The 26,594-nt window shown below is 31.1% G+C and overlaps 2 protein-coding genes and 2 long non-coding RNA genes across 4 annotated transcripts; 3 read left to right on the top strand and 1 right to left on the bottom strand.

Moving 5' to 3' along the window:
* Positions 1–3,390: 3,390 nt before the first annotated feature.
* On the bottom strand, positions 3,391–5,217 carry LOC150029529 (uncharacterized). Its single transcript, XM_090303923.1, has one exon. The coding sequence runs from the start codon at positions 5,185–5,187 to the stop codon at positions 3,538–3,540; it is 1,650 nt and encodes a 549-aa protein (XP_090160049.1). The 5' UTR covers positions 5,188–5,217; the 3' UTR covers positions 3,391–3,537.
* A 311-nt stretch (positions 5,218–5,528) lies between these two features.
* Positions 5,529–6,044, top strand: LOC150029528 (uncharacterized). The gene is made up of 3 exons (XR_016520752.1): positions 5,529–5,568; positions 5,660–5,763; positions 5,886–6,044. It is a non-coding gene; the product is annotated as an uncharacterized LOC150029528 (long non-coding RNA).
* A 13,611-nt stretch (positions 6,045–19,655) lies between these two features.
* Positions 19,656–20,476, top strand: LOC137837141 (uncharacterized). The gene is made up of 2 exons (XR_011085372.2): positions 19,656–19,869; positions 20,300–20,476. It is a non-coding gene; the product is annotated as an uncharacterized LOC137837141 (long non-coding RNA).
* Positions 20,477–21,298: 822 nt separating this feature from the next.
* On the top strand, positions 21,299–25,991 carry LOC150029527 (uncharacterized). The gene is made up of 6 exons (XM_090300538.1): positions 21,299–23,649; positions 23,734–24,048; positions 24,127–24,226; positions 24,302–25,161; positions 25,271–25,817; positions 25,897–25,991. The coding sequence occupies exons 1-4, from the start codon at positions 21,347–21,349 to the stop codon at positions 25,115–25,117; spliced, it is 3,534 nt and encodes a 1,177-aa protein (XP_090156664.1). The 5' UTR covers positions 21,299–21,346; the 3' UTR covers positions 25,118–25,161; positions 25,271–25,817; positions 25,897–25,991.
* The last annotated feature ends 603 nt before the right edge of the window (positions 25,992–26,594 follow it).

The raw sequence follows: 26,594 nt of genomic DNA, 5'->3' as shown, positions 1-26,594 counted from the left end.
CGTTTAATGCTTCTTTCATTTACAATCTAAGGTTTTATAACCTAGGAAACTATAAGAAAGTGAATGTTATGTTCTGTATAATAATAGTTTAAAAGCATCTTAACTGCTGAAAACAATTACTTAACTAAATGTTTGCAACTTCTTCTTTTCGCTATTAATTGATTGAAAACACTTATGAATGAATATCTTTGAAAACCAATTTCATGTGTTAAAATTGTGTTTTGATATGTTTAATATCTCTTTTACAATCTTAGTCTATTAATTGATTGAACCACTTATGAATGAATATCTTTGAAAAACAATTTCATGTGTTGAAATTGTGTTTTCATATGTTTAACATATTTTTTACAATCGAAGGTCTATTGATTGATTCAAACACTTATGATGATACCTTCGAAAAACCATTTCATGTGTTCAAATTGTATTTTGATATGTTTAATACTTCTTTTACAATCTAAGGTCTATTAATTGATTGAAGCACTTATGATATCTTTGAAAAACAATTTCATGTGTTAAAATTAATGGCATTTTCATGTGTTCTTCTTGAATCAAAGTAGAAAATAAGGTGCGGAAGCAATGGGTGAGATGATCAAGACCCTCCTAGGAGTTCTGTTGGCCTTGTAGGTGCATGATGAGTATGGTGTTTGAGTGGTTCGGCCAGCTCAAGGGAGAAGGTGAAAGGATTGAAGTTTAGAGCCTAGATTTCTAGGAGAAGTAAAGCTTGTGCACAAAAATGGCAGCATAACCTTACTCAATTAAACTTGAAAATACAAGGTGTAGGCTCCTCCTTTTATAGGCTAAGGAGGACCATAATGCAACCCTAATGCTAGCCAAATGAAATGTAAATGTGAAGCACATGGGTGCACATGGGTGCACAAATGAGCACATGGGGAGGGGTGTGTCTAGTTTTTATGCTCACCCCCTCCATGGGCTTTCTAGACCGGCCTTGGTAAATTTAGAGGTTTTTTTAGAAACTCTAAGTTTACCTAGGTTGGTGTTTTAGGTGCCAAAATTAATTCTAAGAAAATTACAAATAAAGTTCCTATGCTAATTTTGATAAGAAATTAAAGTGTACTCTACACTAGAGTTTATGGCATTTGAACATGTAAAAGAACGTCTTCTTGGATTCTCTTGGCCATAACTCTATGGTTGGCCCAAATCTACCCTTTGGTGGGCTTGCATGTGGGCTTGTGCTTGGGCCTCTTCCATCATCCCCTCCCTCTTGAAAAGGATTTGTCCTCAAATCCATTGCTTCTTCTTCTTCATGGCTAGGGGAATGGATGTGGCTAAACTCTTCTTAAGAAAAGTGACAAGCCTCCATGATTTATTTTCAAAAATAAGGGACAGAGCTCCAAAATTTGCAAACATAGCTCTCCCATGCTCACCACACGATGAAAGCCATGCCTCCAAGACTAGACGGTCTAGCCTATGATGAGGAGCGTTTAGACTCAAAAAGGAGCGTCTAGCCCATGAAGAGGAGCGTCTAGGCCATGATGAGGAGCGGCTACATAAGGAGCGTCTAGGCCATGATGAGGATTCCTTCTAGATCGTCTAGCTTCACATACACATGGGTCAAAGCTACGGTTTTGGGAAGAGAAGACCTTTGTAATTGTTACATAAAGGCCCATTAGGGGTGCTTAGTAATTAGAGTAGTGTAGAAAGCATATTTGTGTGAACATTCTAGAAAGACCATGGAGGGGGTGAGCATAAAAACTAGACACACCCCTCCCCATGTGCTCATTTGTGCACCCATGTGCCATGTGCACCCATGTGCTTCACATTTACATTTCATTTGGCTAGCATTAGGGTTTCATTATGGTCCTCCTTAGCCTATAAAAGGAGGAGCCTACACCTTGTATTTTCAAGTTTATTGTGAGTAAAGTTATGCTGCCCATTTGTGCTCAACTTTGCTTCTCCCTAGAATCCTAGGCTCTAAACTTCAATTCCTTCATCTTTTCCCTTGAGCTGGCCGAACCACTCAATACTCATACCTATCATGCACCTACAAGATCAACGCCACTCTTAGGAGGATCTTGCTCACTCTCATACATTGCTTCCGCCCCATACTCTACATTGATTCAAGAAGAACTTCATGAAAATGCCATCACCCAAATTGCATTTGATTGTCGATGCTACTTGCATAACTCCTTGTCCCAAAAGTACCAAATATCCCACTGTTTTGTGTTTTAAGTCCTTCATCTCTCTCTAATGTACGGAACTTGAAGCCATTTACATTGTAACCATTGTAACGTTTTGCACAATCAATTGGCCCCATAGCTAAGAACTTTAAATCATCTGAGTGAGGTCCATTCAACTCATTTCTTATCTAAAAAAGAGGAAAATATGATCAAAACAATTCTATATATTCAATATAATCAAAAGTCAACATTATAAATTATACATACACGACGAGAAAACCATTCTGCAAATTCTCTATGAACTCTCTTATCTATCACAGAGGATGACCGTGTACGACTTCTTAATTGTCTTCGTATAATGTCTCTAAATTCTCTAAATTAAATAAATAATAATTACATGGTTAGTGTTCAATTGCAGATGAATCATAAAAAGTTATAAAGTCAAAGTACTTACTGAAGGAAAGGGTCAACTTGGGCACAATTAGTCAATATATGACGATGTGCTTGTAACTTTTCCTTTGCTGATAAAGAGAAGTAAGTAAAAGACCCAATTGGTTTTCCAACAGGTGGAAACAAAGTGCTTGCACTAGATGATATAGTGTCTGGTTCATCATCAACACGCCTTATTCGATTAAATACAGTCTCAATTTCATTTAAATATCTTGAACAAAAGGTTAAAGACTCTTCAGCCATGTAGCCTTCAGCTATTGAGCCTTCTGGTTGTGCCTTGTTACGCACATAAGATTTCAACTTTCCTAAATATCTCTCAATGGGATACATCCATCTATACTGGATAGGTCCTCCAAGCTTGGCATCTTCCACCAAATGCACAATCAAATGAACCATGACTGTAAAAAATGCAGGAGGAAATAATATCTCCATGTGACATAATGTGAGAACAACTCTATTTTGCAATTGGTTAAGTTCATCCACTTTTAAAACTTTACTGCATAAGTTTCTAAAAAATGAACACAAATCAATCAAAACATAGCACACTTCCTTAGGGAGTGTCTTTCTCATTGCTAAAGGTAGAAGTTGCTCCATCAAAACATGTGAATCATGACTTTTCAATCCTCCAAGCTTACATTGTTTGACATCAACACATCTACTAATGTTACTTGAGTAGCCATCTGGAACAGTGATGTTCTTTAGTGTTGTCAGAAATGTATGCTTATTTTCTTTTGTCAATGTATATATAGCAGGAAGATATTTATTATTTTCATCAGGCCAAAGATCAGGTCTAACACCCCAATCTTTTAAGTCCTTTCGTGCCTTTAGGCTATCTTTTGATTTTTTTCTTTGGTTCAATAATGTATACACCACATTATCACATACATTTTTTTCAATGTGCATAACATCTAGATTATGGTGCAATAAATTGTTTACCCAATAAGGAAGTTCAAAAAATATACTTTTTTTTTCGCCATTGTAGAGGGCCATCAATAGCTTGGTGATCTCTGCGTTGTCGTTTCCCCAGTTCCTCAACTTCTGGTTCTTTCCCAAATATGATATTGACATTCCCAACTTGTCTTAAGACATCTGTTCCTGATATTGTCAAAGGAGGATTTCTATTTTCCACACTTCCATCAAAATGAATGCGGGCTAATCTGAATTTGTGTCTTGCATTTAACCAACGTCGATGATTCATGAAACAAAATTTACCCTGAATCTTCTTAGGAGTAGTGTCAAAATTACACCTAGGGCAAGCCAACCCAGTATGTGTATTCCACCCAGATAAGGTTCCAAGACCAGGAAAATCACTAATGGTCCACAATATAGCTGCATGCATATTAAACACTTCATTGCTATATGAATCAAAAGTTTTAAGTCCATTGTTCCATAGCTCTTTTAATTCTTCAATTAATGGCCTTAAATATACATCAATATCATTTCCTGGTGCTCTTTTACCGGGAATGATCATGGAAAGAATGAATGAACTTTGCTTCATACACATCCAAGGAGGAAGATTGTAGGGTATGAGTACAATAGGCCAAGTACTATGACTTGTACTCAAATCACCGAATGGATTGAATCCATCAGCTGCCAAACCAAGTCTAACATTTCGAGCATCTGAAGCAAATTGAGGATTCATTAGATCAAAGTTCTTCCATGCTTCAGAATCCCTCGGATGCCTTAGTATGCCTTCATTTGTACTTCCTGATGCATGCCATTGCATATGCTCGGCTATTTTAGAAGACATAAACATTCGTTGTAAGCGTGACTTCAATGGAAAATATCTTAAAACTTTAGCAGGAACTTTCTTTTGCTTTTTCAGAGTACCATCAATAGTCTTGTTCTTCTTTCTTCTTTTCCATCTAGATTCATTACATTTCTTACAAACTTCTTTGTCTTTGTCTTCTCCATAGTACAACATGCAATCATTTGGGCAAGCATCAATTTTGGTGTAATGAAGGCCAAGCTTATTAATGATTTTCTTAGCTTCATAGAAGGAACATGGAATTTTAGCATAATCAAAGGCATCTGCTAACAAGTCCAATATCATTGACATTGCCTTGTCATTCATTCTACATAGACATTTGATGTGGTACAATTTGAGCAAGAAAGAAAGTTTAGAATACTTGCCACATCCTTCATACAAACTTTGTTGCCCATCATGCATAAACTTCAGATACTCAGCAATTTCATCAGGCATCATTTCGCTTGATCTAGGACGCATATCCTCATCATCCTCCAGGTTATCATTACAGAAAAAATTTCCAAATGCGTCATTAACCATGACACGCATGGGATCATTACCAGAAACTTTATGCTCATTTGATTGGAAAACTGGAGGTGTTTCAGTCGTATTTTGTACAAAACTTGTCTCGCCATGTAGAAGCCAGAATGTATAACCTTTTGGAAAAGGATGAAGAATCAAGTGCTCATGTGTTGCTTCTCGAGTTTGCCATTTTTTAAGATTGCATTTCGGACATGGGCAAATTATCTTACCCTCAACGCTCTTATTAGCAAATGCAAAGTCCAAAAATTTATTCAATCCATCCATGTACTGACATGTATTTCGAGGCATGTTAATCCAAGACTTATCCATATCTAAATGGAATTGTTTGATAAAAATAAAGCAAACCTAACATGAAAGTTAAAAAAAAACATGTGTCAACAAGAGTATTAGAATGCGTAAAAGAATAGAAGTGAAATAAGTGTATAAAGTGAAATGCAGCAAGAGTGAATAAGATAGAGTAATTAATCACTATACTTTTCAGATACATTAAGAAAATAACAAAATAAGTGGAAAATGTGGTCATAAATCTATAATAGAGTCCGACCACAACTATTGAATTCATTATTCCGATGTCTTCCGCATTATTCCGATTTCTTGTAGGAGTTGGGAGGGAATTGAAAGCAGCTTTCACACTTGGGTCATTTATACTAACCATCCTTTTTGCTATGAGTGGTTTTATCCTATCAAAAGGTACCATGGGTACAAAATAGACCAATCACATACTTTCCACTATGTTCTGTTCTACACTAACAATTCACTTTTGTCTTCTTTATGATTCCAGACAACATAAAAAAATGGTGGTTATGGGGCTTCTGGATATCACCTATGATGTATGGACAGAATGCTATGGTAAATAACGAGTTCCTTGCGGAGAGATGGAGACATGTAAGTTTAAATAATATATACCTGTATGCCTTCTTTACTATGTAAGTTTAAATAATATATACCTGTATGCCTTCTTTACTATATAAATATTATGATATTTAAAACATATTTTTTTATGATAGGTTCTACCTAACTCTTCGGAGCCTCTTGGAGTCGAAGTTTTGAAATCACGGGGATTCTTCATCCAATCATATTGGTTTTGGATAGGCGTTCTGGTTTTGATTGGATATACATTACTTTTCAACTTTGGCTACATCCTTGCTCTTACGTATTTGAGCAGTGAGGGTCTTCAGGTTAAATATTCAATACACGTGTATTGAATATTTTATGTGCCTTTAGAGCATGCTTGACTTGATGGTTTTGAAATTTAAAAATGTCTAAAGATGTTTAAGGTTGCTTAGACTGGGTGCATTTGGGGTCACGTATCTTCTAATTGTAGTATTATTCTATACTATTGCATTTTCTTTTTGTTTTTATCCCTGTTATTTTGGTTTGTTGTAATAGCTTTCCCTTACCAGAATTAAAACTAAGTAACATTTTAAAAATTAAATAATGGTAAAAGGGTTTAATAGAAAGAGATAAGGTTTAGAGAGAGAACAGTAAGAAATTTCAGGAAAAGGATACTCTCTTAAGAATGTAGGGCCACAAATATTCATAGACTACTTAGAAATGGCAATGGTAGAGCATGATTGAGCGACCTCAATGCTTAAGAAATATTTCAGAGGGATTTGAGCTAGTGGTGGATACCGCAGAGTCATCTCCAGCAATGACAATGTCATTAGCATAAACAAGATAAATGCATAGGCCAAATGGAGAATGGAGGGAGAGGATAAAATGATTAATCTCAAAGCACAGGGAAACTGTTTCTGCTCATACAAAGAGAAATGAAAGATGTAGACAAGGCATGTGTCACCAGACCTAGTAAAACCTCTTATTGCAACTAACTGTGCTAGAAGGCCTTTTTTATGTCTAGATAGTGAAGAGGCCAATCACGAATGATAGTTATATCACATTAAAATTAGGCCAGTGGAAGTGGTGCAAATATCCAAATCTAGTAAAAAAAACTCATAAGAAATGCATTTTAATGTCTCTAAAGAAGCTCAAATATTTAACAGCCAAGTAACCGCTTAAGCCAGCAACATGTTGATAGACATTCAGGGGAAGACTGATATGCAAACCAAATAACAGTTATCTCACTGCCATTCTATTTAATGCATATAAGGAGTGAAACAGTAAGCAATCTAAAAATCGTGATAAGGTTTCTGATCAAATTAGTAAAGATGAATTTACTGTAAGAATGAGAGGACAAGTAAGAATAGAGTATTAAACAAAGCAGGAACCTTGAGCTTCTGTTTACTGTCCTTGTCCCAGAAATTAAAAGCACCGTCAGATCCGGCAGTAGCAAAAGTGTGATGCACCTGAAAGCCAAGACATAAAATCAGATCTTACACAGAAGAATATTAAATCTACAGCTTGAAAATAAATTAAACTAATTTTGACAAGAATACTCCATAATGTCAGCAGTTCAATTTTTTTAAACATATCTTTCAGCAGATATACAACAAGGATTTTAAAACGCAAAGGAAGATAGGTCCCAATAATAAAAGCCATATCAGCGTCAGGATCACCAAACAACAAAAAACAAGATTCAAGGACCAGTTTGATTTGAACTAGTCCTTTCTCTAATAAGCCTTTGTCTTTATCTTGGAATCTATGCATCCATGGACCGCAAGCATAGATATGCCCAAGCAACCTACCGAAAGCAGAATTGAAAACAAATGTGAAAACATAATAACTGGGAAAAACTGGATCAGAAACAGTGAATGAAAACAAATGGTTGGGATCCTTTTCTCTTTTCTTTTTTGAGCTGGAGCAGATTTAACTATGAACCATAACCCTAGAAGCAGAAACACCCTGAACCATAACCCTGCACTCCCCTAGAAGAAGAAACAAATTACCGTGGTGAAGCAGCAGAAGCAGGTCCGTGGTGAAGCAGCAGAAGCAGATCCGTGGTGGAAGAGGAGAAACAGATCCGGTGGATGAGAAGCTATGGTAGAGGATGAGAAGTATTGTGGAAGTGGAAGAGGAGAATGAACATTTTAGTCAAAGTTGTAAAAAGTCTGAGTATTTTCATGAGGTTTGAAAATACATCTTTGGAAAAGTTAAAAAAAATATAATTTTTCTTTTTTTATTAAAAATATTTATATAAAATAAATAAAAATTAATTAATTTTAATTAAATAAATATTTAAAATCAAGAATATTTTTAAAAAAATTTATATGTTTAAAGTTACATTTTCAAAAACTTTAAGAATTTAGTTATCAAATATATTAAAATTATTTTTTAAAATATTTTTTTTTTAAATTTTTAATTATATTTATTTATTGAAATTTGAGAAAATTTCAAATATTTTATTATTGTTTTACAATAAACATTTCAAACTTAACGAAAATTAAAAAAAAAATCATTATTTTGATGAGATTTTAGAATAAATTAATGAAACTTAACAAAGGTTAAAAAGCCTCAACTATTTTGCAGAGGTTTTAAAGTAAACCTTTGAAAATTAACTAAGGTTAAAAAACCTCCGTTATTTTACGGAGGTTTTGAAATAAACCTATGGAAACTAATGAAGGTTAAAAAAACCTCAGTTATTTTGCGGAGATTTTAAAATAAACCTTCGGAAATTAATGAAGGTTAAAAAAACCTCCGTCATTTTGCCAAGATTTTATAATAAACCTTTGGAATTTAAATAAGGTTAAAAAACCTCCGTTATTTTGTTGAAGTTTTAGAAAAAAACTTCCATTAATTAAATCAATTCCTAAGGTTATGTTAACCTCCGCTAAATAACCTCCACTAAAACCTTTTTTTCTTGTAGTGTCAATAGACCTTAGATTGTAAAAAATATGTTAAACATATGAAAACACAATTTCAACACATGAAATTGTTTTTCAAAGGTATTCATTCATAAAAGTGTTTCAATCAATTAATAGACTAAGATTGTAAAAGAGATATTAAACATATCAAAACACAATTTTAACACATGAAATTGGTTTTCAAAGATATTCATTCATAAGTGTTCTCAATCAATTAATAGCGAAAAGAACAAGTTGCAAACATTTAGTTAAGTAATAATACGCTTGTTTTCAATAGTTAAGATGCTTTTAAACTATTATTATACAGAACATTCACTTTCTTATAGTTTCCTAGGCTATAAAACCTTAGATTGTAAACGAAAGAAGTATTAAACGTATCATTTTAACACATGAAATTGTTTTTCAAAGATATCATAAGTGCTTCAATCAATTAACAGACCTTAGATTGTAAAAGAAGTATTAAACATATCAAAATACAATTTGAACACATGAAATGGTTTTTCAAAGGTATTATCATAAGTGTTTGAATCAATCAATAGACCTTAGATTGTAAAAAATATGTTAAACATATGAAAACACAATTTCAACACATGAAATTGTTTTTCAAAGATATTCATTCATAAAAGTGTTCTCAATCAATTAATAGCGAAAAGAACAAGTTGCAAACATTTAGTTAAGTAATTATACGCTTGTTTTCAATAGTTAAGATGCTTTTAAACTATTATTATACAGAACATTCACTTTCTTATAGTGTCCTAGGTTATAAAACCTTAGATTGTAAATGAAAGAAGTATTAAACGTATCATTTTAACACATGAAATTGTTTTTCAAAGATATCATAAGTGCTTCAATCAATTAAGAGACCTTAGATTGTAAAAGAAGTATTAAACATATCAAAATACAATTTGAACACATGAAATGGTTTTTCAAAGGTATCATCATAAGTGTTTGAATCAATCAATAGACCTTAGATTGTAAAAAATATGTTAAACATATGGAAACACAATTTCAACACATGAAATTGTTTTTCAAAGATATTCATTCATAAAAGTGTTTCAATCTATTACTAGACTAAGATTGTAAAAGAGATATTAAACATATCAAAACACAATTTTAACACATGAAATTGGTTTTCAAAGATATTCATTCATAAGTGTTCTCAATCAATTAATAGCGAAAAGAACAAGTTGCAAATATTTAGTTAAGTAATAATACGCTTGTTTTCAATAGTTAAGATGCTTTTAATTTATTATTATATAGAACATTCACTTTCTTATAGTTTCCTAGGCTATAAATCCTTAGATTGTAAATGAAAGAAGTATTAAACGTATCATTTTAACACATGAAATTGTTTTTCAAAGATATCATAAGTGCTTCAATCAATTAACAGACCTTAGATTGTAAAAGAAGTATTAAACATATCAAAATACAATTTAAACACATGAAATGGTTTTTCAAAGGTATCATCATAAGTGTTTGAATCAATCAATAGACCTTAGATTGTAAAAAATATGTTAAACATATGAAAACACAATTTCAACACATGAAATTGTTTTTCAAAGATATTCATTCATAAAAGTGTTTCAATCTATTAATAGACTAAGATTGTAAAAGAGATATTAAACATATCAAAACACAATTTTAACACATGAAATTGGTTTTCAAAGATATTCATTCATAAGTGTTCTCAATCAATTAATAGCGAAAAGAACAAGTTGCAAACATTTAGTTAAGTAATAATACGCTTGTTTTCAATAGTTAAAATGCTTTAAAACTATTATTATACAGAACATTCATTTTCTTATAGCTTCTTAGGCTATAAAACCTTAGATTGTAAATGAAAGAAGTATTAAACGTATCAGTTTAACACATGAAATTGTGTTTCAAAGATATCATAAGTGCTTCAATCAATTAACAGACCTTAGATTGTAAAAGAAGTATTAAACATATCAAAATACAATTTGAACACATGAAATGGTTTTTCAAAGGTATCATCATAAGTGTGTGAATCAATCAATAGACCTTAGATTGTAAAAAATATGTTAAACATATGAAAACACAATTTCAACACATGAAATTGTTTTTCAAAGATATTCATTCATAAAAGTGTTTCAATCAATTAATAGACTAAGATTGTAAAAGAGATATTAAACATATCAAAACACAATTTTAACACATGAAATTGGTTTTCAAAGATATTCATTCATAAGTGTTCTCAATCAATTAATAGCGAAAAGAACAAGTTGCAAACATTTAGTTAAGTAATAATACTCTTGTTTTCAATAGTTAAGATGCTTTTAAACTATTATTATACAGAACATTCACTTTCTTATACTTTCCTAGGTTATAAAACCTTAGATTGTAAATGAAAGAAGTATTAAACGTATCATTTTAACACATGAAATTGTTTTTCAAAGATATCATATGTGCTTCAATCAATTAAGAAACCTTAGATTGTAAAAGAAGTATTAAACATATCAAAATACAATTTGAACACATGAAATGGTTTTTCAAAGGTATCATCATAAGTGTTTGAATCAATCAATAGACCTTAGATTGTAAAAAATATGTTAAACATATGAAAACACAATTTCAACACATGAAATTGTTTTTCAAAGATATTCATTCATAAGTGTTCTCAATCAATTAATAGCGAAAAGAACAAGTTGCAAACATTTAGTTAAGTAATTATACGCTTGTTTTCAATAGTTAAGATGCTTTTAAACTATTATTATACAGAACATTCACTTTCTTATAGTGTCCTAGGTTATAAAACCTTAGATTGTAAATGAAAGAAGTATTAAAAGTATCATTTTAACACATGAAATTGTTTTTCAAAGATATCATAAGTGCTTCAATCAATTAAGAGACCTTAGATTGTAAAAGAAGTATTAAACATATCAAAATACAATTTGAACACATGAAATGGTTTTTCAAAGGTATCATCATAAGTGTTTGAATCAATCAATAGACCTTAGATTGTAAAAAATATGTTAAACATATGGAAACACAATTTCAACACATGAAATTGTTTTTCAAAGATATTCATTCATAAAAGTGTTTCAATCTATTAATAGACTAAGATTGTAAAAGAGATATTAAACATATCAAAACACAATTTTAACACATGAAATTGGTTTTCAAAGATATTCATTCATAAGTGTTCTCAATCAATTAATAGCGAAAAGAACAAGTTGCAAACATTTAGTTAAGTAATAATACGCTTGTTTTCAATAGTTAAGATGCTTTTAATTTATTATTATACAGAACATTCACTTTCTTATAGTTTCCTAGGCTATAAATCCTTAGATTGTAAATGAAAGAAGTATTAAACGTATCATTTTAACACATGAAATTGTTTTTCAAAGATATCATAAGTGCTTCAATCAATTAACAGACCTTAGATTGTAAAAGAAGTATTAAACATATCAAAATACAATTTGAACACATGAAATGGTTTTTCAAAGGTATCATCATAAGTGTTTGAATCAATCAATATACCTTAGATTGTAAAAAATATGTTAAACATATGAAAATACAATTTCAACACATGAAATTGTTTTTCAAAGATATTCATTCATAAAAGTGTTTCAATCAAATTAATAGACTAAGATTGTAAAAGAGATATTAAACATGTCAAAACACAATTTTAACACATGAAATTGGATTTCAAAGATATTCATTCATAAGTTTTCTCAATCAATTAATAGCGAAAAGAACAAGTTGCAAACATTTAGTTAAGTAATAATACGCTTGTTTTCAATAGTTAAAATGCTTTAAAACTATTATTATACAGAACATTCATTTTCTTATAGTTTCTTAGGCTATAAAACCTTAGATTGTAAATGAAAGAAGTATTAAACGTATCATTTTAACACATGAAATTGTTTTTCAAAGATATTCATTCATAAGTGCTTCAATCAATTAACAGACCTTAGATTGTAAAAGAAGTATTAAACATATCAAAATACAATTTGAACACATGAAATGGTTTTTCAAAGGTATCATCATAAGTGTTTGAATCAATCAATAGACCTTAGATTGTAAAAAATATGTTAAACATATGAAAACACAATTTCAACACATGAAATTGTTTTTCAAAGATATTCATTCATAAAAGTGTTTCAATCTATTAATAGACTAAGATTGTAAAAGAGATATTAAACATATCAAAACACAATTTTAACACATGAAATTGGTTTTCAAAGATATTCATTCATAAGTGTTCTCAATCAATTAATAGCGAAAAGAACAAGTTGCAAACATTTAGTTAAGTAATAATACTCTTGTTTTCAATAGTTAAGATGCTTTTAAACTATTATTATACAGAACATTCACTTTCTTATACTTTCCTAGGTTATAAAACCTTAGATTGTAAATGAAAGAAGTATTAAACGTATCATTTTAACACATGAAATTGTTTTTCAAAGATATCATAAGTGCTTCAATCAATTAAGAAACCTTAGATTGTAAAAGAAGTATTAAACATATCAAAATACAATTTGAACACATGAAATGGTTTTTCAAAGGTATCATCATAAGTGTTTGAATCAATCAATAGACCTTAGATTGTAAAAAATATGTTAAACATATGAAAACACAATTTCAACACATGAAATTGTTTTTCAAAGATATTCATTCATAAGTGTTCTCAATCAATTAATAGCGAAAAGAACAAGTTGCAAACATTTAGTTAAGTAATTATACGCTTGTTTTCAATAGTCAAGATGCTTTTAAACTATTATTATACAGAACATTCACTTTCTTATAGTGTCCTAGGTTATAAAACCTTAGATTGTAAATGAAAGAAGTATTAAACGTATCATTTTAACACATGAAATTGTTTTTCAAAGATATCATAAGTGCTTCAATCAATTAAGAAACCTTAGATTGTAAAAGAAGTATTAAACATATCAAAATACAATTTGAACACATGAAATGGTTTTTCAAAGGTATCATCATAAGTGTTTGAATCAATCAATAGACCTTAGATTGTAAAAAATATGTTAAACATATGAAAACACAATTTCAACACATGAAATTGTTTTTCAAAGATATTCATTCATAAGTGTTCTCAATCAATTAATAGCGAAAAGAACAAGTTGCAAACATTTAGTTAAGTAATTATACGCTTGTTTTCAATAGTTAAGATGCTTTTAAACTATTATTATACAGAACATTCACTTTCTTATAGTTTCCTAGGTTATAAAACCTTAGATTGTAAATGAAAGAAGTATTAAACGTATCATTTTAACACATGAAATTGTTTTTCAAAGATATCATAAGTGCTTCAATCAATTAAGAGACCTTAGATTGTAAAAGAAGTATTAAACATATCAAAATACAATTTGAACACATGAAATGGTTTTTCAAAGGTATCATCATAAGTGTTTGAATCAATCAATAGACTTTAGATTGTAAAAAATATGTTAAACATATGAAAACACAATTTCAACACATGAAATTGTTTTTAAAAGATATTCATTCATAAGTGTTCTCAATCAATTAATAGCGAAAAGAACAAGTTGCAAACATTTTGTTAAGTAATTATACGCTTGTTTTCAATAGTTAAGATGCTTTTAAACTATTATTATACAGAACATTCACTTTCTTATAGTTTCCTAGGTTATAAAACCTTAGATTGTAAATGAAAGAAGTATTAAACGTATCAGTTTAACACATGAAATTGTGTTTCAAAGATATCATAAGTGCTTCAATCAATTAAGAGACCTGAGATTGTAAAAGAAGTATTAAACATATCAAAATACAATTTGAACACATGAATTGGTTTTTCAAAGGTATCATCATAAGTGTTTGAATCAATCAATAGACCTTAGATTGTAAAAAATATGTTAAACATATGAAAACACAATTTCAACACATGAAATTGTTTTTCAAAGATATTCATTCATAAAAGTGTTTCAATCAATTAATAGACTAAAATTGTAAAAGAGATATGAAACATATCAAAACACAATTTTAACACATGAAATTGGTTTTCAAAGATATTCATTCATAAGTGTTCTCAATCAATTAATAGCGAAAAGAACAAGTTGCAAACATTTAGTTAAGTAATAATACGCTTGTTTTCAATAGTTAAGATGCTTTTAAACTATTATTATACAGAACATTCACTTTCTTATAGTTTCCTAGGCTATAAAACCTTAGATTGTAAATGAAAGAAGTATTAAACGTATCATTTTAACACATGAAATTGTTTTTCAAAGATATCATAAGTGCTTCAATCAATAAACAGACCTTAGATTGTAAAAGAAGTATTAAACATATCAAAATACAATTTGAACACATGAAATGGTTTTTCAAAGGTATCATCATAAGTGTTTGAATCAATCAATAGACCTTAGATTGTAAAAAATATATTAAACATATGAAAACACAATTTCAACACATGAAATTGTTTTTCAAAGGTATTCATTCATAAAAGTGTTTCAATCAATTAATAGACTAAGATTGTAAAAGAGATATTAAACATATCAAAACACAATTTTAACACATGAAATTGGTTTTCAAAGATATTCATTCATAAGTGTTCTCAATCAATTAATAGCGAAAAGAACAAGTTGCAAACATTTAGTTAAGTAATAATACTCTTGTTTTCAATAGTTAAGATGCTTTTCAACTATTATTATACAGAACATTCACTTTCTTATACTTTCCTAGGTTATAAAACCTTAGATTGTAAATGAAAGAAGTATTAAACGTATCATTTTAACACATGAAATTGTTTTTCAAAGATATCATAAGTGCTTCAATCAATTAAGAAACCTTAGATTGTAAAAGAAGTATTAAACATATCAAAATAAAATTTGAACACATGAAATGGTTTTTCAAAGGTATCATCATAAGTGTTTGAATCAATCAATAGACCTTAGATTGTAAAAAATATGTTAAACATATGAAAACACAATTTCAACACATGAAATTGTTTTTCAAAGATATTCATTCATAAGTGTTCTCAATCAATTAATAGCGAAAAGAACAAGTTGCAAACATTTTGTTAAGTAATTATACGCTTGTTTTCAATAGTTAAGATGCTTTTAAACTATTATTATACAGAACATTCACTTTCTTATAGTTTCCTAGGTTATAAAACCTTAGATTGTAAATGAAAGAAGTATTAAACGTATCATTTTAACACATGAAATTGTTTTTCAAAGATATCATAAGTGCTTCAATCAATTAAGAGACCTTAGATTGTAAAAGAAGTATTAAACATATCAAAATACAATTTGAACACATGAAATGGTTTTTCAAAGGTATCATCATAAGTGTTTGAATCAATCAATAGACTATAGATTGTAAAAAATATGTTAAACATATGAAAACACAATTTCAACACATGAAATTGTTTTTAAAAGATATTCATTCATAAGTGTTCTCAATCAATTAATAGCGAAAAGAACAAGTTGCAAACATTTTGTTAAGTAATTATACGCTTGTTTTCAATAGTTAAGATGCTTTTAAACTATTATTATACAGAACATTCACTTTCTTATAGTTTCCTAGGTTATAAAACCTTAGATTGTAAATGAAAGAAGTATTAAACGTATCAGTTTAACACATGAAATTGTGTTTCAAAGATATCATAAGTGCTTCAATCAATTAAGACACCTGAGATTGTAAAAGAAGTATTAAACATATCAAAATACAATTTGAACACATGAATTGGTTTTTCAAAGGTATCATCATAAGTGTTTGAATCAATCAATAGACCTTAGATTGTAAAAAATATGTTAAACATATGAAAACACAATTTCAACACATGAAATTGTTTTTCAAAGATATTCATTCATAAAAGTGTTTCAATCAATTAATAGACTAAGATTGTAAAAGAGATATGAAACATATCAAAACACAATTTTAACACATGAAATTGGTTTTCAAAGATATTCATTCATAAGTGTTCTCAATCAATTAATAGCGAAAAGAACAAGTTGCAAACATTTAGTTAAGTAATAATACGCTTGTTTTCAATAGTTAAGATGCTTTTAAACTATTATTATACAGAACATTCACTTTCTTATAGTTTCCTAGGCTATAAAACCTTAGATTGTAAATGAAAGAAGTATTAAACGTATCATTTTAACACATGAAATTGTTTTTCAAAGATATCATAAGTGCTTCAATCAATTAACAGACCTTAGATTGTAAAAGAAGTATTAAACATATCAAAATACAATTTGAACACATGAAATGGTTTTTCAAAGGTATCATCATAAGTGTTTGAATCAATCAATAGACCTTAGATTGTAAAAAATATGTTAAACATATGAAAACACAATTTCAACACATGAAATTGTTTTTCAAAGGTATTCATTCATAAAAGTGTTTCAATCAATTAATAAACTAAGATTGTAAAAGAGATATTAAACATATCAAAACACAATTTTAACACATGAAATTGGTTTTCAAAGATATTCATTCATAAGTGTTCTCAATCAATTAATAGCGAAAAGAACAAGTTGCAAACATTTAGTTAAGTAATAATACGCTTGTTTTCAATAGTCACTACAAGAAAATAACACTTTAGTCACCGAATTCAGCGACCGAAAATAAGTGGTCGAAATAGCCACCGAATACCTGTAGTGTCTAATCTGCGACCGAAATAGCGACCAACTGAATTATTAATGATGTTAGTTAGTTTTGCGACCGAATCAGCGACTGAACAGGAGAGTGACAAAATCAGCGGTCGCTAAAGTGGTGGCTGTTTTTAATAAATTAGGAAAAATATATCTGCGACCGAATTAGCCACCGATTATGTTTCTTTTTTAGCCACCGATTTTAGTTCGGTTGCTAATTATTATTGCTTATTTTCTGCCACCGAATTAGTCACCGAATATGTTTATTGTTTAGCCACTGATTTTTCTTTGGTCACTAAATATAATTGTTTATTTTTGCCACCGAATCAGCCACCAAATTTGTTTATTTTTTAGCCACCGATTTGTTTGTGGTCGCTAAATATAAGTGTTTATTTTTTTTACCAAATACATTTATTTTTTAGCCACTGAATTTGTTTTGGTCGCTAAATATAATTGTTTATTTTACTAATAATAATAATAATAATAATTTATTGTTATTTTAAAAAACTATACAAGGATCACAATTTCTTAAATTTAAATAGAATTAATTAAATATTATTTTTAAAATATCAGTTCAAATAAAAATTATAAATAAAATTACATAACAAAAATTTATTATTAATAAAATTAATTCTTTTAAAAAAAATAAATTACGCCACATAATTAAATTTAAATAAAACTATCTCTTCAAAAATAACTTTAATTTTATAAAAATAAATAAATTTTCAAAATTAAATTATAAATAATTTTTTAATTATTAATATTTTTTTATTAATAACACTTTTATCACTTGTTTCAATAAAAAAGTTGTTTATATAAAAATTATTAATAGAGATAGTTGTTTATTATAAATTCTTGAATATTATTATTATTATTTTAAGAAAATTTTTTTACTATTTTTTTCTTCAAGCTTTAGAGAGTGGTGTTGACTTTAGGGTATTGAAAGTGGGTAACTTTTCATAAAACAAAGAACCATTGGAGAAGCAGGAGGAAGCTACAGGTGATTGTGGTGCGAACGAAGGTGAAAGAGGAGGAGGAGGAAGCTGCAGGTGGAGGACGTCGCCGGAAACGGAGACGAACAGAGGCGCGAGCGGAGGTGAACGGAGACGCGAGTGGAGGTGAACGGAGGCGCGAGCGGAGGTGCGAACGGAGGCGACCAGAGGTGCGAACGGAGGCGACCGGAGGCGACCGAAGTTGCGAGCAGAGACGTGAACAGAGGCGCGAACGGAGGTCTGCTATATATGATTCATATTAACTTGTTGGATTTAATTGGTCAACTTGGTAATCGTGTAAACTGTGTCTGAGTTTAAAGCTAAGAGGAAGAACTCTTTAGTTTCATGTCTCTGATTCCTTTCCAGTATGGATAGTACAGCATGAGGACAAAACACATTTATATAAAATTTTCAGAAAACAGTTTGATGCACTGGGTGAATTGAATTTTTAGAAGGTATTCTTTTCACCAATTGTGGATATAGGGAGTTTGGTGTCAGGTATGTAAATGAAGTAAGGAGTGGAACGTGGTCAAAGGAATTTTATAGGTGGACATGGAAGGCGTAGACGTCTAAGGTCGTTGCTAGTCCAGGGAAGATGAACAATGTCTAGACATTGCTTATTAGCAAACTAGAATGTGGAAGGGAGACCCTGTGCTAGAATTGAGTTGTTAATATGGCTAAATAAGAGGTGGTGGTGGATGGGTGTGCGTAGCAGGGTAACTAAAAGGAAGTTAGCACAGGTGGAGGAGCTGCTAGAAAGCTTAAGGGGCATATTAATTGGGGTTAGAAATGGTGAATGAAGGAATCTTTTATATATATACTATCATATTATGTAATGTAGTGTCAACAATATGTAAGTTATTCTAAGAAATTAGCAGTAGTTTAGAGACTGCTATTAAGTGATAGTGTGTTATCTTTTGCTGAATGGTTTATTTTTTGGAATTATAAAGGAATCATAATCTGTAGTGTGTCCGATTCAAATTACATATCTGCTATTAAAGCTATAATCTCTGCAGACTCAGAACTACAACAATTAAAATAGAATTTCTATGCACGTAGCATTATAATGGATAATAACATTATTTCCAATTTAATGTCGTTGCATTAGGTGTCATTTGCAGATTCTACTATTTTTATGGTTTCATCTGAGCTTGGATGCATCTCAGTATAATAAAGATGGTACATGAATGATGACACACATTTGAGTGATCTTTTGTTTTCAATACATTCTCAAATTTTATTTCAGAAGTTTGGGTGTGTTGAAAATGGAAAGTATGGGTTTCTTTTACTAGTGATTAGCACAATAAAAGATGAACCTTTTGATAACATTTCGTTTATAACTTCCTGAACTTAAAACTCCTAATTAGTACTATATTTTTAAAAGGGTACATTCTTTTTGTAAATATTCTGATAAATGTATTATTTTTACTGGTGGAAGAGTTTTCCAGATATATTTTTTCTAGATGTAAGTTATAGCAGAATTATTATCAATAATCATTTTGGTTCTCCATGAAGTTTGCTTTTCATGACCTTACTCTGCAGCCTCATCTAAATATTTATTTGTTGCAGATTTAGTGCTTTCAAATAAACTTGTCTTCTACGACCTCGAGAATCAGGCTATTGGATGGACTGAGTACAACTGTGAGTATAATATCTTAGTTCTTTATGATATTCAATATTTTAAATATTTTAATGATGAAAATATAAAATATTTATAGATTTTTGTGAAAATGAATGAGACAAAGTTCCTTATTCTGTGATTTTTAAGTTCCAAATTTATTTGAAATCAGTATTTTTGTATTAATAAATTTTACCACCATGAAATTAAATTCTAAGGATAAAGGGATTGTAGTTTGCATCCAATGAGCATTGTTTTCTTTTCCCACAGATTATCTTGATTTCAGATTTGTTAGTTATGTATAATGGATGAACTATAGATAACATGATTGGTGGGTTATAAGAAGAAGTTTGGGTAGAAAGGGGAATGAAATTTTAAGAAATAAAATTGAAATGAGTTGTATTATTTGTTTTGATAATTGGTGATTTTGGATGGTGTATGTATGTATGTCAGGTTCTTCAAGCATTAAAGTGAGGGATTTTGATAATTGCATGATTTATAGATGTAATCTTGAAGGGAAAACTAGGACACTGACCATTGGGAACCTTCGCTGTGGGTAAAATTTTTGTTCCCAATTCCCATAATGAATATGTAAATTGCAACAATCAATTGTATATCTTATTAGACTTAGCTTGCTTCTCAATGCCAAATGTATAATTCACATAATATTTAAATTAGTTATTGATCACCTTTTTTGGCATGCTTTTTAATTTTTATATCATTGCATTTCTTTTATATCAGAATAATTGAAATGTTTTTTTAATTGACTTTTCAACATGATGTAATACTATTTAGGATTTAAAATCTCTTCATTTTATCTATGATAACCACCACGCAAATTAATAAGAATTTGATCAATAATTATTTTATCCTTGACTGTATCTTCATGACTGCAAAATCATTTAGAGTATGTCTTATATGAGTGGGTGCTGTTTTTTTAATTAGGTAGCTAATGAATGTTATGCCAGGAACTCTTTAATTGACACTCATCTTTTTAAAACTGCACAATGCATGAGGACATGAAAATCACATGTGCACTGTGCGTGTCTATGTGCCTTTTCAGTACCAAGTTATTATTAGACATTTCAAAATTCAGGTTGCAAATGCCAATGGCTTCAGCTATTGGTATCAATTCTGCATGTTGATTGTGTATATAAATATGATTGATTATTCCAATACCTAATTCTACTATGTCATTCAATCACCAAACTGTAGGCTCATGAAAAGAGGTGCTAATTTTTTTAATGAACTTTTGATTCAATATGACTTTCTTCACCTCTCTTGTCTACAGGAAAAATATATAAATAGCAGCACCTCTATATAAATAGTAGTACCTCCTTTCAAGATCAGTTACAAAGTGAACCAACAAAGGTATGCTTCTCTTCTTGTTAACACAATACTTTCATATTTGCATTTTTTACTTTCTCCATTCAGTGTCCTGTTTTCTCTCTTTTAAAAGAAGTTTATACATTAGGAATTTGTTGTAGTCAGATTGCATTAATGGAAATCCCAGAAGGTAGAAAGTGGATGTATAAAAGATTGGACAGAAACAAACATCTAATAGAGGAATTTAGAGAAGGAGTGTATGAGTTCCTACAATATGTTATTAGTCAAGAAAAGTTTCAAGAACAAGGTGAAATGTTAAGATGTCCTTGTATTAAATGTAGTTGTAAAGTTTTCAAGTATGTGGATCAAGTTGGGTGGGATCTTTATCAAGAGGGATTCATGCCTAATTATTATTGGTGGACAAATCATGGTGAAGAATTGCCACAATCTCCCCCAATGGATGTTGCGAGTTCATGTTATGGAACTTGTGAACAAAGAGAAGAATTAGGTCGTTTCCATCAAATGGTAATGGATCATGTGGGGCCCTCAAATGCACATTGCATGCAACCAGAGAGTGTTATCGGATCTGAGTACATGGAGGAAAATCCTGATCTTGAAACTCGAAATTTTTTTAACATGCTTGCTGCTGCACAAGCACCCTTGTGGGAAGGATGCGAGAATCACTCAGAATTGTCAGCTTCTTTGGAAGCTCTAAGCTTGAAATCTGATTATAATATGTCTGAAGGTTGTTTCAATAGAATGGTCCAACTTATGGGGAAGACTATGCCCAAAGATCATCGAATGGTTAATAATTTTTTCCAAGCTAAGAAGTCAGTGGAAAAATTGGGTTTGGGTTGTACGAAAATTGATTGTTGTCCAAAAGGATGCATGTTGTATTATAGGGAACATTGTCATAAAAGTATAACTAATTGCTTTATTTGTGGAATGGAGCGATATAAGACAGTCACTAGGAGGGGAATTGAAAAGAAAATTGTTGTTAAGAAAATGTGGTACTTTCCCATCATTCCTAGACTTAGAAGGTTATACTCTTCAATGGCAACTGCACCTCACATGAGATGGTATAGTGAGAATCAAAGGGACCCGTCTATTTTGTCTCATCCATCTGATGGAGAAGCTTGGAAGCATTTTGATAGAATGCATCCAGATTTTAGTCAAGACCCAAGAAATGTCAGATTAGGTTTATGTGCAGATGGGTTTAATCCTTTTGGTCAATATGGAAAAAGTTATTCTTGTTGGCCAGTTATCCTAACCCCATACAACCTTCCGCCTTCCATGTGCATGAAGAGAGAGTTTATGTTTTTGACAATCTTAGTTCCAGGTCCTTCAAATCCAAAGCATAAGATTGATGTGTTCTTGCAACCACTTATAGATGACTTATGCACCTTGTGGACTGAAGGGATATTGACTTATGACGTGTCACTAAGGCAAAATTTTATGATGAAAGCTGCTTTGATGTGGACAATTAATGACTTTCCAGCTTACGGCATGTTATCGGGTTGGATGACTTCTGGTAGACTTTCTTGCCCTATATGCATGGAAAGAACAAAGGCTTTTTATCTTAGTCATAGCCACAAGATATCCTTTTTTGACTGTCATCGTCAGTTTCTTTCACCTGATCATCAATTTAGGAAGAATAAAAAGGAATTCAAGAAGAAGTTTGTTGAGACTGATCCCCCTCCTCCACGTTTGTCTAGTCTTGACATTTGGAATAGGGTTGCACACTTACCAGTTTGCACTGAATTACAAGAACAACAAAATATTCCTGAATATGGTATTAAACATAATTGGAAGAAACAAAGTATATTTTGGAGGTTGCCATATTGGAAAACTCAACTTTTACGTCACAATATTGATGTTATGCACACAGAGAGAAATATGTTCATGAATGTGTTTGACACTGTGATGGATATCAAAGGAAAAACTAAGGACACAAACAAGGCTCGATTGGATGTAGCACAAATATGCAATCGAAAAGAGCTAGAGTTGAAAGACATTGGTGGTGGCAAACTTATCAAACCAAAAGCAGCATATACATTTACGAAATCCCAAAGAGTCTTTATTTGTAAATGGGTTAAAGAACTGAAGCTTCCAGATGGATATGCTTCCAATTTGGGTAGATGTGTTGACCTTAATCAAGGCAAGTTACATGGCATGAAAAGTCATGATTGTCATGTGTTCATGCAACGTTTGCTTCCAATTGCATTTGACGCATTACCAAAATCAATCTGGAAAGTTCTTATTGAACTTAGTCTTTTCTTCAGAGAATTAAGTTCGACAACACTAAATGTTGAACACCTAAGAGTTATGGAAGAAAATATTCCTGTGTTATTGTGTAAATTGGAACAAATATTTCCACCAAGCTTCTTTGATTCCATGGAACATCTTCCAATTCATCTACCTTACGAGGCAAAAGTTGGTGGTCCAGTCCAATATCGTTGGATGTATCCATTTGAGAGGTATAAAATTACTAATCACTATTATAATATTTGTTGTTTATTTATTTAATATTTAAAATTATGTACATCCATATTCTTTTTTAGGTTCTTACACTCCCTAAAAAAAAAAGTAAAAAATAAAGCGAGGGTGGAAGGCTCTATTTGTGAAGCTTACTTGGTGGAGGAAACATCTACATTTGCCTCATTTTATTATCCTGATCATGTTGAAACAAGAAGGACTAGGATCCCTCGTAATCTTAAAGTAGGCGAGGGTTCTTCACGTGCTCCTCTTATTTCAATTTTCAATTATCCAGGAAGAGAAATCGGAAAATGCATGACATATTATCTAAATCAAAAAGACTTTGATGCTGCCCAATTGTATGTTCTTCAAAATTGTGAAGAGGTTCAACCATACTTTGAGTAAGACAATGTTCACTCATTTGAAAAGAAAGTTAATTATGTTGCATGAGGTTTGAATAATCAATTTCTTTGTTGCAGTATTTATGTTGAATATTTAAGAGAGATTAGTCCTACTACTTCAGAAGCTCAAATTGGCCAATACATTTCATCCTATTTTGCTACATGGTTCAAACAATATGTATGTTTTTAATTTGCCTTTTATACAAATTTTACTTTTAGATAGACATTGTGTAATTTATAATCTTTTGTTTAGGTTCTAAATCCAGAAAATAATATTGAAGATCCATTATTGGTTAACTTGGCATGGGGTCCTAAGAGAAAAGTTCAATCATGGTCTATCTATGTTATCAATGGATACAAATTTCACACTGTTCTTTGGAGTGAAGGCATGAATTCCACTAACTATGGTGTTTATGTACGAGGAACCAATGGTCAATCAGAGTCAGATTTTTATGGAATATTGTCTAATATTATTCAATTGGAGTATACTGGCTTTCCAATAATGAATGTAGTTCTCTTCCAGTGTGAATGGTTTGATAATACTCCTAATATAGGAACCAAAGTAGATAAGAACTATGGGATCGTTCAAGTAAAAGAATCACGGAGATATAATAAAGCATATGATCCATTCATATTTGCCCAACAGGCAGAGCAAGTTTATTACACCAAATGTCCAGAGGGACACCAAGGTTGGTTGGGAGTAATTAAAACAAAAGCTCGTATTAGAATCATTGATAACACAGTAAGTGAAGTTGAGCATGACACTCCATACCAAGATGATGAGCTTCTACAACTTGAAGTAGTGCTACATGTTGATCCAGAATTCATTCATGATTCTCTTGCTGATGTTGATGGGGAGGGAGAAGAAATAGATATACAATTACTAAATGAAACAAACATAGATGAACAATACGAGGAGGAATACATTTCAAGTGAGGATAACATTGAGAGTGATTTCAGTGACACAGATACCTCTTCGGTAATTCATGCATTAAAATTGATTGTATACCTTGTCCAAATTATGTTTAACATTAATTTTATTGTGGTTTCCCATAATTGTAGTGAATAACAGGGAAGATAACTGACATATTTGGTTGTAGAAAACACAATCAGGTTTGAGTCTTTTGATCATGATTACTTTATTTGTTTATTCAAAACTGATTGATCCACTTTGATTATTGTATTAATTACATCTCATATATGTAATATTCTTTACTTGCAGATGACACCAAGGGGTAGAGGTGGTGGTCGTAGACCACCTAATCGTGGTGGTCGAGGTGTTCGTGTTGATGATATATCTTTACCCAATACCAACATTCCCCCTTCGTTTGTTCTTCCAACAACTATGGAGTCTACACATCCTATTTATGAAGGAGCCGCCCCACTTCCTACACTTCACGGACAAGATATTGAACATCATGTAGGAGAATCAAATCCTACTACCTTTTCTACAGAGCCAACTATGAATCAACCTTCACCAATACAAGACTCTCTTACACCTGACAATGAGTCTGGTAATGTAGTTGATCAAAGACCCTGGCTTCATGCAGAAAGAGGAGAGTAAGTATATTTTAATCTAATTGTAATTCGTAAATATGATCTATTTTTCATATATCATTTTGACAATATGTTTTGAACATAGTTTTTCACCTGCAAATGGACCTTCTAATGTAATCTCACGAATCATCAAGCAAAAATATGATGAACCCAGTCCCACATGGAAGAAGGTTCGTCTTGAGCTTAGAGATAGATGGTTTGGAGAGTTCAAGGTAATTTGAGTTATGATTACATTTAAAATGATATTTTATTTTTCTACAATGTTTTTCTTCTAATTTATTTTACATGCAGAAAGAGTATAGGTGGGATATGGAACAAGACCAACTCATTAGATCCATTTTTGATACAAAAGCCTCCCGTATCTTTAAAAATGCTATGAGTAAAGTTAGGCATGGTCAAGATAAGGGGACCTGGATTCCACAACTTGTTCGAGCAACCTTGGACCAGCATTGGAGTTCTACAGAATTCCAGAACAAGAGTTGATGGCATTTCATGTGTTCTTCTTGAATCAAAGTAGTAAAATGGATGCGGAAGCAATGGGTGAGTGAAACAAAGCCCTCCTAAGAGTTGTGATGGCTTTGAAGGTGCATGATGAGTATGGGATAGAGAGGTTCGGCCAGCTCTATGGAGATTGGTGAAAGGAGTGAAGTTTATAGCCTAGATTTCTAGGAGAAGTAAAGCTAGTGCACAAAATGGGCAGCATAACAATACTCAAATAAACTTGTCCAATACAAAGAGATAGCCTTCCTATTTATAGGCTATTTGGGCTTAAATGTTAAGCTACATTTCTAAGGAAAAGAAAACCAAAATTAAATCTAAATTCTAAGCCATGTGCCATGCAATGACCGGCCACACAACCCTAGGTTCTAGAAGGTTTCCTTCACAAAGTTCTTTCTACACTACCTATCTTACTAAGTACCCCTAATGGGCCTTTTATGCAACAAAGCCTTTTCTCTCCCAAACCGTAGCTTTGGCCCTTGTGTGTGTGA

The sequence above is a fragment of the Phaseolus vulgaris genome, chromosome 1 (assembly GCF_051622355.1).
Source record: "Phaseolus vulgaris cultivar YP4 chromosome 1, ASM5162235v1, whole genome shotgun sequence".
NCBI classification, from domain to species: Eukaryota; Viridiplantae; Streptophyta; class Magnoliopsida; order Fabales; family Fabaceae; genus Phaseolus; species Phaseolus vulgaris.
This window is presented reverse-complemented; position numbering and strand designations above follow the sequence as displayed.

Bases quoted from the DNA above. Each gene is read 5' to 3' on its own strand.
- LOC150029529 (XM_090303923.1), bottom strand. From the start codon at position 5,187: ATGGATAAGTCTTGGATTAACATGCCTCGAAATACATGTCAGTACATG.
- LOC150029527 (XM_090300538.1), top strand. From the start codon at position 21,347: ATGGAAATCCCAGAAGGTAGAAAGTGGATGTATAAAAGATTGGACAGA. The intron at 23,650-23,733 runs GTATAAAATTAC...ATTCTTTTTTAG, and splicing joins TGGATGTATCCATTTGAGAG to GTTCTTACACTCCCTAAAAA. The intron at 24,049-24,126 runs GTAAGACAATGT...TCTTTGTTGCAG, and splicing joins GAGGTTCAACCATACTTTGA to TATTTATGTTGAATATTTAA.